The 16012-nt window shown below is 32.5% G+C and overlaps 1 protein-coding gene across 4 annotated transcripts in view; it reads right to left on the bottom strand.

Annotated features, from left to right (window-relative positions):
• Positions 1 to 1497: 1497 nt before the first annotated feature.
• Positions 1498 to 16012, bottom strand: part of LOC148622023 (uncharacterized) — a 28645-nt gene continuing 14130 nt past the window's right edge. For 3 of the 4 annotated variants that reach the window (XM_088571505.1, XM_088571504.1, XM_088571502.1), the window contains 13 exons: positions 15876 to 15980; positions 15277 to 15552; positions 14029 to 14127; positions 13122 to 13171; positions 12417 to 12432; positions 10595 to 11936; positions 10188 to 10267; positions 8366 to 8456; positions 7151 to 7267; positions 6699 to 6762; positions 5695 to 6026; positions 5307 to 5346; positions 1498 to 3572 (listed from right to left, as the gene is read on the bottom strand). In XM_088571505.1, coding sequence (XP_088427631.1) covers positions 3221 to 3572; positions 5307 to 5346; positions 5695 to 6026; positions 6699 to 6762; positions 7151 to 7267; positions 8366 to 8456; positions 10188 to 10267; positions 10595 to 11936; positions 12417 to 12432; positions 13122 to 13171; positions 14029 to 14127; positions 15277 to 15552; positions 15876 to 15980 — 2964 coding nt within the window. In that variant the 3' untranslated portion in view covers positions 1498 to 3220. The remainder of the gene's footprint in view (positions 3573 to 5306; positions 5347 to 5694; positions 6027 to 6698; positions 6763 to 7150; positions 7268 to 8365; positions 8457 to 10187; positions 10268 to 10594; positions 11937 to 12416; positions 12433 to 13121; positions 13172 to 14028; positions 14128 to 15276; positions 15553 to 15875; positions 15981 to 16012) is intronic. The other variant, XM_088571506.1, reaches the window with a different exon arrangement.

Here is a 16012-nt window from a genome sequence, read left to right as displayed (position 1 = left end):
TTATAATAATTAAGTTACCGTCTGGACATAAAGAAAATGCTTGGTTCTGGCCCTAATTTAAAAAATGTTCAAGTCTTAACCCCCAAAAGCAAAACCAGCCTGACGATCATGATACATAATATTGTGGAACAATATCATAGGCATTACTATGCTTTTACTGAAACTATATACATGAACAACTAGTTAAATTATATGAAATGCTCCTTTTTTGGCCCCTAATTATAAAACTGTTGAAGCCATAACCCAAAAAATCAATACCAACCTTCCTTTTGTGCTTTGGCACCTTATAAAGTTTTGTGAAGATGGACCATAAAATTTCCAAGTTACCACAAGAAAACCAAGTGTCTGAGGACAACAGCGGTATAACATTATATGACCGCAAAAAGAAACAATCAACTCCATGCAAAATGCCAATATCTAACTAGAGCTCCCAGGAGCCAAAGTCAATTATGGAACATTCCTATGCTTTCATATAGTTAAATTCTATGAAATGCTTTTCTCGTCCATTAATTCTATAACAGTTGGGGCTGTAACCCCCACTTTCAAAACAAAACTTCCTTACGTGGTTTGGAACCTTCTTTTTAAAATTTCATAAAAATCAATATCTTCAAATAACCGTCAAATATTCCAGATATCACATGAATAAACAGCTGTACCATGAATAAATGATACACCAGTTGTCTTGTGTAACTGTTTCTGAAATAACACAGGATTGTACAGGATGTCATGCTAAGTATATCCCGACACATTCCTTATTCCCAACAGATCTTTAGATTAATATGACTAATAAGTGTGTAAAATTTTAAGCAACAATCACAACTTGCTTTTGAGATATGGTATGATGTGAAAAAAAAAAAAAACAAACCCTATTTTAGTTACAAAGTCCCATAAGTCTACTAAATTTTAATCCAATTTTTACGAAAAATGACCATTAAAAGAACCATGGTAAGAGTTCAAAATTTTGGATAAGATGATCTCAAGTTAAGGTAGGTCATGTTTACCGCAGACAGATGGACACTTGTATATTGTGAAAATACTATTGTTAGTGTTGTACCAATTTTCGTTGATTTCATTGGTAAGGTAAACCACAAAATTCCCTTCCAAAGGAAAAAGGATTATTTACCTTAAATTGTATGACAGGATAATCAAAACCACTAATTCAAGAACCCATGAACTTATGCTTTTTGCCTAAACCACGAAAACTGATACCCATGAATATAAGTACTTTCACAGTGCCATAATGTGTCCTGTCAAAATCGATGGGTGTATAAAAATGTGTGCACAGCAACAACTAATAATTAAACAATCATAGGAAATGTTTACAGTTGCTGACAATGTGATAACATTATACAACACCCACATTTTGGCTGGTCACCTGAATAAAATGCCAGACAGATAATTACCGGTAAGCCTTAATCTATAGCCCTCCTTGGTTTCACCGGTTTGGGACTAAATCCTCTACACTGCAGAAATCCTACAAAATACCAGGACAACACAAGAAGTAACAAGAATTTATTCAACAGCATAACATATTAAAAAATGTGATATAATAATAGAGAAATATCCATACAGATATACATATTAAAGACTTCATCCAATTTTAGATTATTTGTTTAGCTATACTCCATTTCAACAGACACAAAAATCAAAGAAATTTTAGGACAAAAACATTCCTTAACCCATAAAACAATACTTCAGATTTAGCTTTTAAATTTCTACCCAACAAGTTTTCTCCACTCTGTAGCAATAAAACAGACAAATAACAGTTTATCAATGCATCTAAAATGTCAAATACAAAACTGTGCTACGTATGATAAATCAACCTGACATAGAAAACGTAACTATTGAAATGGTTGATCCAATGTATCCTAGTAACCTAACCGACAAAAAAAAACAAAACAAAAACAAAAAACAAACTAGATAAAGTGATGCCCCCGCATTTAACCTTCATACAGCTATATCATAACTCATAATTGTAAAAAGCACTTTGTCAGATGTGTTATTGTGTATGTGAGACACAAATGATGCCCCCGCATGTGGTTTTGAGTAAAACTCAGCATAGCTGAACAAAACTTAAACTCAATCTGTAACTAATCATGGCAGACTCACATACCAAAAACCAGTCAAATATCTTCAAGCATCTACAAAAATAAAATTGAAAAACTATTATTTCAATACAATGTCAAATACAAATTCAATACAAGTGCAGGGCCCATTATTTTGGTAAAACTCAGCGTAGAAGAATGAAACTTATACTCAATTTGTAACTAATCATGACAGACTCGCATACCAAAAAACAGTTCAATATCTTCAAGGATTTACAAAAAAAGTGCGGAAAACTGTTATTTCCATGAAATTTTTAAAGTCCAGGGCCCATATTTTTGGTAAAACTCAGCGTAGCGGAATGAAACTTTAACTCATTCTGTAACTAATCATGACAGACTTACATACAAAAAATCAGTTCAATATCTTCAAGGGTTTACCAAAAAAGTGCGGAAAACTGTTATTTCCATGGAATTTTTTAAGTCCAGGGCCCATATTTTTGGTAAAACTCAGCGTAGCGGAACAAAACTTTAACTTGATCTGAAACTAATCATGAAAGACTCATATACAAAAAATCATTTCAATATCTTCAAGGATTTTCAAAAAAAGTGCAGAAAACTTATGGGACAGACAGAATTACGGACGGCACTACACACGGGTGGACAGGGGTAAAACAATATGCCCCCTAACTTATCGTTGTGGGGGCATAAAAAACATGAGGATGTACATGTATATAAAGTTTTCATAAACTAATTTAACATCAATTAATTCATAGACATCTCCACATTTTATATTTCAAATTAAACTTCTATTTAAGAAATGGGTCAACAACTCCTAAAATTTTAAAATACCTGGTAGACTTTGTATATGCCATCCAAAAACCTAAAATGAAACCAAGAAATAAATGGGCAGATAAATGAACATGAGGATCCCTATAAAACCTAAACTCAGGAAAAATTAAATTTCAAAAGAATAAGCTAGCTGTGCAAAAAATAGTAATTCTGACACTGTTTTAAGCTAGAGAGGAGACTAAACAAATCAATTAATGTGGTTTTCAAGTCCATCCAACTGAGTTGATAGAAATAGTTAAAAACTGTAATTTTACATGTTACAATAGGTGACAAATAAAAAAAACTAAAACCACAGAAGAAACTCTCTTCCTCTATAGTTCCTGTTGTCAATCTATACATTTCTGCCTCTTTGCAGCAGACTGTCCTTTAGATTTTCTTTTCCTCTTCCATTTTTTTGTTTTCTTCTTCTTTTTACCATTCCCTCTTATTAATTTTCTTTGATATTTCTGTTTAGCTTTGTCAAACTGTTGTTTGAACCCCTCATTATCAGCTTGCTTCCATATGGGTACAAAAGACCTAACAGGTGAGTTCTGGAGTTCCTCTAAGGTCCATCCTCCTGGCAACTTATTCTCCTTATTGACTGGTTTATGATCAGGAGGAGTTTTAGAAGGGGACCAGTCATATTCATCACTGTATGAAGATTCCTCTGAACTACTGGATGAAATATTTGATTTACAACTGAAATACATGAATATATTTGATTCACTACAAGCAAGATCAAATGTCAAAAAGACTCTTAAAGGAGAAGACTATGTTATTGTGTAAGTTATAAATATCACAACTAATCTGTTAAATGTTAATGAACATCAAATTGAAACAAAATTATATTGTTTCCTTAACTAATTAATAGCAAATTGATAATTATGGATTTTGAATTTCCAGCGCCAATAGGTGCCACCATGATTCCTTGAGTTGTGATGTCACAAAGTTGGTTTGTAAAGTGAAAGTAAATAGGTCATTGATTACAATGTCTGAAGAAAGTGCAAATTTAAGATTTTTCCCTATAATTTCACCACAAATATACAGAAGAGATTGAGGTGCAATGTGTCGGCAAATGTCAGACAACATTGATGAATGACAGAGTTTGCAGCCAGAAGACTACAGAAAGTCTGAGCAAAATATAATGGCTACTTCCGAGAAATGTTGGTGTTGCCAGTCACAAAACCTTATGAATATTTGTGAATTTGTGCAATGGTAAGCTTGACAAGACAGCATGTTTTGGTGATTAGGTGAACAGGATCATAGAAATATTTACAGAATATTCTTTGTTTACATATTAAATGCAGTACTTGTACCAAACCGACTTATACTCGGCGTCACATAAATAAGATACTGTTAAAATTTGAATAAAAATATTTTCTACGACTTTATTGACACCAACCGTCGTTTAAATTGTCTTAAATGACTTGCTCATTCATTTAGCCAAACGGCTTCTCCCTAAAGATTGAATCGTTAAATTCCAGTCAGATTTTAATTCTCAGTGCCAATATTTACATAGTAAAAAGTCGGCCATGTTTACAGTGATCGGGTTGCTAGGAGATGTTGTTTACGTTTAAATGGTTTGTCCAAAAACCGAAGATCCCAGAATGCATTTCGGCTATCTTGATTTATTTTACGCGAACAACGTACAATACCGAGAAGTTGATCAAGCGGACAATTGTCACCGGAGTTCGATGGGAACTTACGAACTTCGTTTGTAAACAAATCGTCCCGTAGAAAACAACATGGCGGATATTAGTACGGGATTTTCCCGTAAGGATTTGTTACGCATGATTTAAGCTAATAAGCGACTCGTTGGTACTAACACGTCATGCATATATGCGAACTATCTTCATATTAAATAAAAGAGAGACAACTCTAGCGGTAAGTCCCAACAGTTTAAAAAGTAGAGCTTCAATTCGAAAATGTGTTGTATGTGACGTTAAGTATACTGACATCACTAGCTAATCGGAAGCTATCTGTTAAAAACAATGAAGTCTGCTGATGATCTTCCTTCAGAAAGGTGAGTTCTGCAAGATGGCCATCCACATATGTTTCAAAGATTTCAAATTTTGCATAGCCTTCAGCATTTTACAAAAGCGCATTTTGCATTAAAGGTTAGTTATTTTTACAACCGTTATGATTTTTCATAAGAGCCTAACTTCTTTCCCTTTAATGCATAGTCAGGCAGAACCAAATTTATTATTCTTAATTAAAGCCATGATGAATACAAAGCTTTATAACAATGAGTATTGTTTCTTTGCTATAAGAATGTTTAAGTATAAACCTTAAGGATAACAAAAATATTGAAAGCAAAGAAGCATATATTGTGATGTACATCTCATCATATCACAGTATAATTTCATAAATTTCTTATCGTAAAACTGTTGAATACGATTCTACTAATGAAATAATCATCATGAATGAACTTACTTTACAATGTCTCTTAATGTTATTCTTTCAGATTCACTGTCTGAAATTAGAAAATATTATATAAACATAACTTAATACACTTTGAAAATATTTAAACTGCAATAAAATTAGCAGGTCGAGACACACTGTACATATAAATAATGAAAAAAATTTGGTACATTGAAAACTGATGAGTGACCAAGATGAAATGCTAACGCACAGTAAAAGACTTGAAGATATTCGATACCAAATTATATAGGCTTTCAATATTTGATTAACTGGACATTAATGGTATACATGTTCAGACAATACTAAAACTTGCATGCTGAAAGCCTGAAGTCAGGGTTTAAAAATGTTCTTTTTTATAAGTATAAAAAAAACCCAAACAGAACAGAACAATAGATTGAACCTGAAGAGTACCCTTCAGCTGTGTTAATGGCCCTTGGATAACGTCCAGCACTACGGGATGTTGGTACTTCTCCTGGTTCCAAGATCAAGTCATCTTTATTAACATGCTGCTGCATAAACCTGACCTCATCATCATCTCCTGTCCTATTAGATCGAGTTTTACGTTTTGGTGCTGGAACATCCTCAGGTTCAGGTTCATACAGAGAGTCCATTCCTCCAACATCGACTTGTTCTTGGAACCGTCTAGCTTCCATCAGGCACTTTTCAACATGAAGATCATAAGACTGCTGGCTTCTAAATGGCTTATCACAAACATAACATGACATCGTTGATCTATAAACAAGTTAGGAATTATTAACACAGAGTGAAAATGGCATTTACAAAGACAACTGTGAAAGAGAATGAAGGTAAACTTACATCATTGCAATTGTGTTCTATCTAATGCTGTTAACAAGCACATCTTTCCAATTAATTATAAGGTTCAGACATGTAAAAGGAAGGCTTTGTGTGCTTTTTGTTACCTACAAAGAACTTTGAATAGATGGTGTCTATACCTTGCATACATGATAACCATAGTAAAATTAGTTTTTGAAAAATTACTGTTTTTTAAGATCTTCTAGTTGCACAAATCTCTAGTAGCAACAAATTTCTGATAACTAACAGATAACAGAATTAGATTTAAGCAAGGTATGTGCAACTGGGACTGGTAAAACCAAGGCAATTATATACAGCTAAAAAAAAACCAAAAAAAAACAGAGATTATAATACAAAAAAATTATAAAAGTGGTAGATTGAAGCTCGGATACTCACATATGAACCTACTTCATATAATTTTTTTTAATTCATTAATTACTGAAAGTCAGAAAAAAAACAACCCCAAATTACCATCAACCCCCAAAACCATATTTTTAAATCAACATTTCAATATGTATAGTATACTTTGAAATAAGTCCTGATATTTACCACAGATTATCTTTTCCTGCATTTAATGACATTACTACTCACTTTTGTGGAATTTCCTTTTCTTTTTCCATTTCATCATCATTCACTATAAAATCTGCAATGTCATCTATAAAAAAAACCCAGTAATTTCAAGTAATTTTTTCATTTATTATTTCAGAACTCTTCTTAGACTAGATAGTAAAAAATCTAAGTCGTGAGTTAATATCTCAAGGACACATATTCGGCTTAAGTATTTATTTAAGATAAAAATTTAGTATTCTTAGTGAAAATGTTGAAGTATACAGACATGGTTTTACAAGAGGCAACCAACAAAAGCAGAAATTGCCAAAAATCAGAAATAGAAGAACCATAACTGTAAATTCTGGATTTGAAACAAAGCCTGTAAACAAAAAAAAACCCCAAAAAACTCTTGATCAGAAAATTCATCGATGAAATTTGGTACCAGCAGCTACCCAAATCTGATCTAGAGTTCTATACCTTCAGTTAAGGAATACCTTGTTTCTGAGTCCTCCTTTTCCCCAGTCTTGGAGTACCAGAAGTAGATTGCCCTTGGTGATTTATTTCATGTTGTCTGTTTTCTTGTGAACCATTTGAATTTATATCAGTCTCATCTACAAACAAAGCAAAAGTAAAGCTGAAAATGTTCTTATTTCTCCAAAGGTTTGGCAAATTTTGACATAAATTTAACAAGTCATTGTAAATAAACTAAAGTTAATTGACACCAACAATGACAAAGACATGGTTATACCATTATACAACAGAAAAAACTTTTTGCATTTGTATAAAAACCTCTGGACTTCTTCACACTCCAGCTAAGTATATAAAGCAATGAAAAGACATTCTTTAACCAAGATTTTAAAAATATAACTTTGGTTTGTTTGACAAGTGTTATTTAAGGATTGTTTTAACCTTTAATCAAGTTGTATTAAGTGTAAACTGTCCCTAAGTTGGTTATGCTTATCATTAGTAAAAATAATCCTAATAATTTAATTTTTATAATCAATTCTGGTCAAAATCAATATTTGTCTCTGCATCAAAGCCTTGTTTAGTTTGAAATGCAGACCGATCAACATTAATGATGCCACAGTACCAAGTTAGGTTATGGAAAGAAAATAACCTATCTTGCTCAGAAGCAAAATGAACAATCAAAAGACATAGAATCAAGAATGCAAGGCAAGATCAGCTTTTTGTCAGCTTAAGACTATTATGCAGATCAAGAAAATTTTTCCTTATAACTAAGAACAGGATCTATAGTAGTAATGTCATATCCATATTACTCTATGGAGTAGAATGCTTGGAAACTGGTTAGGAGTGACCTAAAAAAGCTGTCATCCTTCCCGAACACCTGCCTTAGTAGAATCTGCAAAATCTATTGGCCAATAATGATCTCTGATCAAAATATCAAAAAGAGGAGCATTCAGTTAGAAATCAAATAGTGGATATGCAGGTATAACTGACACGCTACAAACACAGTATGCCCAGCTAATGTTACTTTCAGATGGACTCCTGAAGGGAAAAGACAGAGGGGATGACCTAAAGAAACCAGAAGAATAATGGTAGAAGGAGAGTTGAAAGAGATGGGAATAACATGGAAAGAAGCAGAAAAGAAGGCAAGGGATAGACAGATTTGGGGGGCAGCTGATCTCAGCTTTATCAAGTTATGTGCAAACATGCATGAAGAGAACTAATGTACGTAATACTAATCATACCATCAACCTGTCCATTACAGTCAGCAGCATGGTTCTCTATAAAATCCTGAGGGAAGTTTCTGCTACATAGAGGACATGGCACCATATTTATCTGCAATACACACATCAAAATAACTACAGTTGAACTTCACTTGCTCGAACTCAGATGGCTCGAACACCTGGGTTTCTCTAACACAATTCAAAGTACCAAAATTTTCTCCTATATAACCAATATAAATAACCATGGACTTCTCAAACTTCAATTTCTCGAACACTCGAACTGACTAGTCGGTCCATTCGATACTAAATCTTAGAGAATAACCATTACTAACTCGAACTCGTCAGCCATTTTGTCAGCTTGGATAATAAAAGGTGTGAAAAACTGAAACCCTATCATTAGTCTGTCATTTTAGTTAATTACAGGAAATACTTGAGTCATCACTAATTAGGTAGTTTTGATCTTAACACAGTACTGATTAAAGTTCTAGAATGTTCCGAAGTCGGTATGATGAAAGCATGAAAGAAAATCAGATAAAAACAAATTATTGACCAAAGAACTGGAACGTTTTTAAAAGTGATCACAGCATTTTTAATGTCCACAAATCAACATAATCTTCAGAAAACGAATGAAAAGGATCCATGAACTAACAAAACTTTGTAAGAAGTAAGCAATTTCTAATGATAAAGTCGAACTCAGACCGGCAACGAAAAAAAAAATCCGGAAATATTCAAACTTCAATTTCTCGAACTCCTGATAACTGAACACATTTCAATGGTCCCTTGGAGTTCGAGCTACCGAGGTTTGACTGTACCTGATATTGTTACAGCTAAGTGGAAATAGACCAGTTCCAATTTCAATACAAATTTAGGTATGCTAATAGCTCTCTAGGTAGAAATCTGTCCTACAGTATTTCAATATGCCCTATTTAACTTAAATTTATAAAGCTTCTATATAACATTAAATCTCTCTTCAAACAAAAGCTATGTGGTGTACATTAGCTATGAACTACCATTTTGTATTTTTGAGAATAGTTGTATGTTAAATAAAGAAATAAAGTTTTACTGCTATTTAACAGTTGTTTTATCCATCAATGATGTTTTCTTGCATTTCATAGTTTGTATGATAAAAACACGACTAGCTTCTTATTTTCCTCTCAACACACACCGTCCTAATTATAACTTCTTCACCATGTGTGTGGAGGAGCTTTAAATACACAATAACGGGAGTGCCAATCTGTCCTCAGGTCCACTGTCATTTAATTATCAAATGACAAAAGATCAATTTAAAAGGTGAAAATAATTGTCACTAATCCTTTAATCTGCTTGATGAACTGTTTCCAGATGTCAAATATCAATACACAAGCTTGGTAAATTTAAACATCTTTTCTATATACGGCTGGACATGAATGGATCCATTACATTGCTGTATTTTAATCAATGGCCTGCAAACGCAGTGAAACATAGAAAATACTTTTATTTAAAACATTAATGATGGAAAGATACACATTTCAGGGAATTTACCAGAATCCTTTCAACTCAATGTGGTCTTCTGCTGGTGATTTTTCCTCACTTCCTAGTGTGCATTTTACATGAAAACTAACTTTTTTTGTTGATCTCCCTTGCCAAGAAGTATACACAAATGTGCGTAATACAGGGAAAAATATGGTACTTTCCCTATATTATCCCACTTCGCAAAATGTTTTTCTATCTAGACAGTGCAGTTATACAACTTCCTATATCATAACTAAATGTAAAAAAAGCAGAATTATGTCTTTTTGACATTGTAATAAATATTCCCATAAAATTAGGGTGAATGTTAAATATACAAAGTACAAGGCATTACTTTTTGTATCTTGACTTGATCGTCTTCCTCAGTTGTTCTTGGTCTTTTTCTGTTTTTCTTTCTGCTGTAAGTTCTTGCACCTGAAGAGAAACAATAAAAATATGTAAATGACACATCCAATAGAATTGCAACCAGACAAACTGTGACCATTCCAGGAATTATGATCAAAATCCATGCACATTTTCTCTACCCAAAGTCAACATAAAACTTTAATCTCTCTGATATCAATAAAGTGGACGTTAAGTTAATGCTAAATAGTATGTGATGATTCACAGGGAAATTTTTATTTACATCCATGTTATGTAAATGTATAGATGTGTGCTTAGCCAATAAAATTCCTAAAATTTACTAGTACAGGGATCTCTGTAAAATAGATGTCAGAACCCTGTAGTTTTATATGTACTTACCATCTTTGTAAACAAAAATATTTTCAATATCATCCGCCATAATACCAGTACTATTGGGTTGAGCACCATTTAAACAGTCATCCCCTGTCTGAACCTTTATTAACTTTTCACTTCCTTTTTGCCCAAGCTTAAACAAATCTCCTATTGTTCCAAAAATCTTTGTCTTAATAGAAGATTTGTGTTCTGTTTCCTGATTCACATCATTCTGCATTGAAGTAACAGTGGCAGTTTGTTGGTCATCATCTATGCCCTGTTTTGGCAGTATAACCTTGAACAATGGTTTTACTTTCCATTGCTCAACTTTTGATTGAGACACTCCAGTTGTTGTATTAGGAACATCTTCATTAATGTGGTTATAAGAAGTAGACTGAACACTATCTTCTTCTGAGTTGAGATCAAAGCTAGCCTTTTGATTTTTAGGTGTTTTAGCCCTTTTCTCTTTCATAGCACACATCTGTGTAGAATATAAATGGCCCTGTGAATCAAGTAAAACATCCGAATTTTGACTTAAACCATCCAATGACCTTTCATTGGTTCTACTTGGAGGCCTAACTGGATTAAGCAGTATATCTATGTCTTCCGATTTCATACTATCAATACTCCCTGTGCTCAGATCACTAGCATGTCTCTGGAAAGATTTTCCTGCAGCTGGTTCCTTCATGTGTAAATTATCAGCCTGGTTACTACTACTATCTTGTTTAATTCTTACAGTCCGCCTCGGTCTCTGAACAGCCTTTGTAATGGACTCAAAGTCATCATCCTCATAAATAGGACCAAATTTGTTATCAGAATCATCATAAATCTTACGTTTACGGCCTGGAAGACCTTTTTGTTTTGTTGAGCTGCCATTTACAGGAATTAAAGATTCAAAATCTTCTGCCACTTCAGCAACGTTTTGTTGCATATCATTATTCTTTCTTGTACTTCTCAATAACCTCTGTGGTTTGTTTATAAATGTCTCTAAAATTGCATCAGTATCTTTTTGTGGGTCTTCTTTTCTTATATTATGATCTTTGTTAACCTTGAGTGTGAATAATTTTGCTTGAGATTTTTGGACCGTCTCTTTAATATCCTCACCACCACCAACAACAGAAGTTCCTGGCTGTGTGCTATCTCCATCATCAATTGGTTCATAGTTATGACCCCTTTGCCTGACGTCTAATGTGTGCTCCAGGTGATAACCTACTTTAACAGGTTCGGTTGACCATGGTATCATCTTTTTAGACAACCTCTGTATTTGCGACAATTTAAGGTGATAAAGGCTGAACAACTGGAAAACAGCTTTTGTATAGTCAGATGGAGAAGACTGAGCAGGGGCAAAAACAGATGATCCAAAATGTGACTGAAACAATGAGAAACATTCAAAATATTAGCTATATCAAATTATAAATATTTGAAAGTATTTCAAGTAATGATGCATAGTACTGCCTCATACACTAAATGAAGTACCAAAAATCCTTGTAGTGATAAATACATGAATTCAGTGGTCATTTTGCTCTGCTTGACCCAAGTATTATGACCTTTTGCCTTCAGAGAAACGATGTAATCTTACATTGTGACTTCATCAATCTTCCATAGAGATTACAGTATGAAGAAGACAAGAAAAAAGATATGATATTACACAATGGCAGCCATGAAACAACTTCTAAGTGCAATCTTTAAATATAAATCCATGACAAGATTATCTAATACATTTTAGAAAATATTTTCATGATAAGCACAAAATTATGTTAACTATTTTTAGAAATAAGTATAACAATTATAATAATACACATGTGATATTAAAAGAAACTGCATCATGCTCAAGTTTATATTTACTTACTTGTTTCTTTACATTTCTGTTTCCAGTGCAATGAAATAAATAAAATTTTTCTAATTAAAAATAAAAAATAAAATACTACCATGTCAATTTACATGAAATGCCTGTGTAAATGTTTGTAATGTTAAACAATTTTCCAGCACTAAGTATTTCTTTAATCCCATCAAGGAAACAAGAATATCCATGCATGTCAAATTGAATCATTGTTAGAAAAAAAAGTGTCATGTAATTTAAGATGAAAATAACCAACGGCTCCTTCAATTCTGTATGTCTTTGATAGGTCTTGATATTTCTTAAGTGTATTATTGACATCAGAAACTTATCAAATGGATTTAAATCATGGCTATCATTTTTCATGGCATGTGAAATTCTGTAATTGGATTTTAGCATTTATGTACAATCATTAACATATTCAACTGAAAATATTAACATCTAAAACCATGGTTTGGCTGATTTATAAACATATAACACAATATTATTTTTATAAAAACATGATGCTCCCTTCAGTTTCAAGAAGGCATGAGCACACTGCCCCTTTTACTAGGTCTTATATGGGCCCTGCCCCTTTTTGTTAACATTCCCTAAATCAATGCTTATGCTTGCATGTTGTGCCTTCAAATTTGCCTTTTTTATTACCTGGATTAGCCAGCAGGGAACACTACATAAAGTCACAGTAAGTTATTTAGCTAAATTAGAGAAACTCCATACCTATAATGTCTTTTGAGAGAAGGGAATTGGTAAAAATCTTTTGGTACTGTCTGTAAATAAATTATGCTACATTAATTAACACTATCAATGGATGATATATAAGCGAACAATAAAAATAATTCTGAAAAATATTTAAATTCTAAGAAAATGTAATTTGACAGTATGTTTGGCTTGGACCAAAAGTGCAGACTTGTCTACCGCTTTCTTATGAATATAGTAAGGTGTACCCACAAAAAAAATATGGTAATCTGAGATAAAAAAAACTCACAAGTTACATTTTTTGTTGAAAAAGCTGGATTTTATTGACAGAAACCACCAATATAATGGATGAATATCCATAAAATGTACATTTTATCATGTTGTTTTATGCTTTTTCTGTCAAGAGCATCATTATTTTCTTAACAACTATGTTTGGATATTGTTTTTGATGATATCTTCAAACCAGAAATGACTATTGGTACAATAGTTACATAAAAAAATCAAAAACGGAACCGAAAAAATCTGGAAAATGAAATTGCCAAACTGTAAGGAATTTGAAAATAATTGTAAGGGCACAAGATAGCCTCAAAAATAGTGATTCTTATGCCAATATTGTAAAGGTAAACAACTCTGTAAAGTGTATAATCTATAGGGTTAGGGTCAATGACCTGGATCTTACAAGTATCTAGACTGTATGCTTATATTTTGACAAAATCTGTTATTGAAATAGTGGTATAACTTCATAAGAATACATTAAACTATATTTGAAGGAATGTGTCAAGACGTTTCAGGAAAGATGTATCTACAAGATATTGGACAGAAAAATCTTGAAAAAAAAGTAACTCCCATATCTTCTATAAAATTAATCAAATTAATATGGCAGTAAAGAACGACCATTTTCTCTTCACAAAAATCAATCTACACAAACCTCTGATTCAATGACAGGGTCAGATATATTACTCTGGAAATTCATGTGATGTTTACTGTTGTAAGGGCTTTTGCTTTTGTCACTGTGTGCATCATGCTCCTGAAAAAATAATAAACAGTAGAAAAAGTTGGGTCTTTAGATTAGGATTTCCTTGATTGATGATTTTATATAACACTTATTCACTCATCAATTGACAGTGGCCAAGATCAATTATCTTTCAACCCCGATTTAATTGACAGCTTTCTTTTACCAAAGACAAGTGATTGCAGTTTACCCCAAATTACGATTTAATTGAATATCAATCATTTGACAGCACAAGGGCCAAAACAATGGAGTTGAAAGTTTAAAGGTCTCAAAAACTAATGGCGGAAAGTAAATAATTAAATTGATTGAAAAAGATCTTTATTAAATTAACAATTCTGCGCACCTGTAAAATCTAAGGAACACACTTCATTCTTATGAAATGCATTTTAGATTAATATTTAAAAACAATCCTTACATAAGTCGAGGCTGACAAATTGCTGAAAAAATATATTGACTTACCGTATTTTGGTGTGCATATATGTATTTTGCACAGTTCAATTTTGAAGGTCAAAATGTGTGAAAAAAAGTTTTTTTAGACATAAATTGCAGGTGAATTTTGTAAGATAAAAGATCAATATTTTGCACTTGATCAGTCAATTAATTTACCTTGATCAAGTATTTCCAACATAAATATGTAGGAAAGAAACTTAAATATCATGTAAAGATCGGTAGTTACATAAATTGGATAACTTTAATTTCAAAGCATGATAAAACTGACACAGAGTGTATGAAATGGCTTATAAAACAAAATTAAAAGTCGGGAAAATTGGATATTTCCAGTTTTGGTTGTTACTCAAATTTTGCAATTTTTCATTTCAAAACATACTGTAAAGAAAGAAAATTGTTAGAAACGATCAATATAAGTAAAAAGAAATCATTTTCAGTTGCAAAAGCATGCAATATGGAGGGTTTGACAAAAAAGGACTTTGTTACTTTTTGGTTTTCAGTTGTTTCATTTAAATCTCTAACCGTGTTTTAAAATATAGAAATATTGTACGACCAATGTCTGAAACATGTTATTTACACATTTAAACTTGATTAGAAGACGATACCATTTAAAATTCAGTTCTTAAAAGTGTATTTGATGATTGAAGGTAAAAAAAGTCTTGGATTAACAAAATGTCTGTATTTGTAGGTAGTCTTCAAGTAAGGAAAGCATTATACCTGCTGGACCTTCTCTTCAGTAAAATAGTCTTGGGTTTCCTCATCTGAACTGTCCAAGTAATCAAAAGCCTTTTTGGTCTTTTTCTTAGCACTTTTGATGGGTGAACCATCTTCCTCACTCATTAGGTCTTCTAACTGTTCCTGAGAAAATTCTTTCCTAGCATCCTGTCTCTCAGTGGCTGAACCTACCAATGTGTCAGATTCTCTTGGTTTTGCTGTTAACCACTGATCTGTTGGATTTCTGACAATGATGTCATTGGTTTCAACATCTTTTTTCTTAAAAAAAAAACACACAAAAAAAAAAAACAAAACAAACCAACAAACAAACAAAAAACACACATCAAACAAACTAATTAGCTACCTCTAGTATTAATTTACCCTGTTGATCCTTAGATCATTCTTTATTATTAAACAAGTAAAAAAAATGGTCAGATTAAGCCAAATTCTGAAGCTGTCACTAAATTAAGAATGCCATGTTTATGTTACAAATTCTTTTATAGTGAAATTAAACAATGTCATGGCGACATAACTATACAAGACCTATGTTTATCAGATTGCTTGTAGTGAGGGCTGTAGAAGAGTATTAATCTGCATCATACCTGGTGATCACCCTTATCTTCATCATCATTTATAATAACACTAGAAAACTGATCCATCGTTGGTTGTTTCTTGTCAACACTCTTTTGATAAATCTTCCTCATTCTCTAAAAAATAAGTGCTATGATAAAAATACATC

The sequence above is a fragment of the Perna viridis genome, chromosome 3 (genome assembly GCF_037379345.1).
Source record: "Perna viridis isolate PV_CMFRI_1.1 ecotype Kerala chromosome 3, ASM3737934v1, whole genome shotgun sequence".
NCBI classification, from domain to species: Eukaryota; Metazoa; Mollusca; class Bivalvia; order Mytilida; family Mytilidae; genus Perna; species Perna viridis.
The sequence above is the reverse complement of the archived record's forward strand: the minus strand, read 5'-3'. Positions and strand labels throughout refer to the sequence as shown.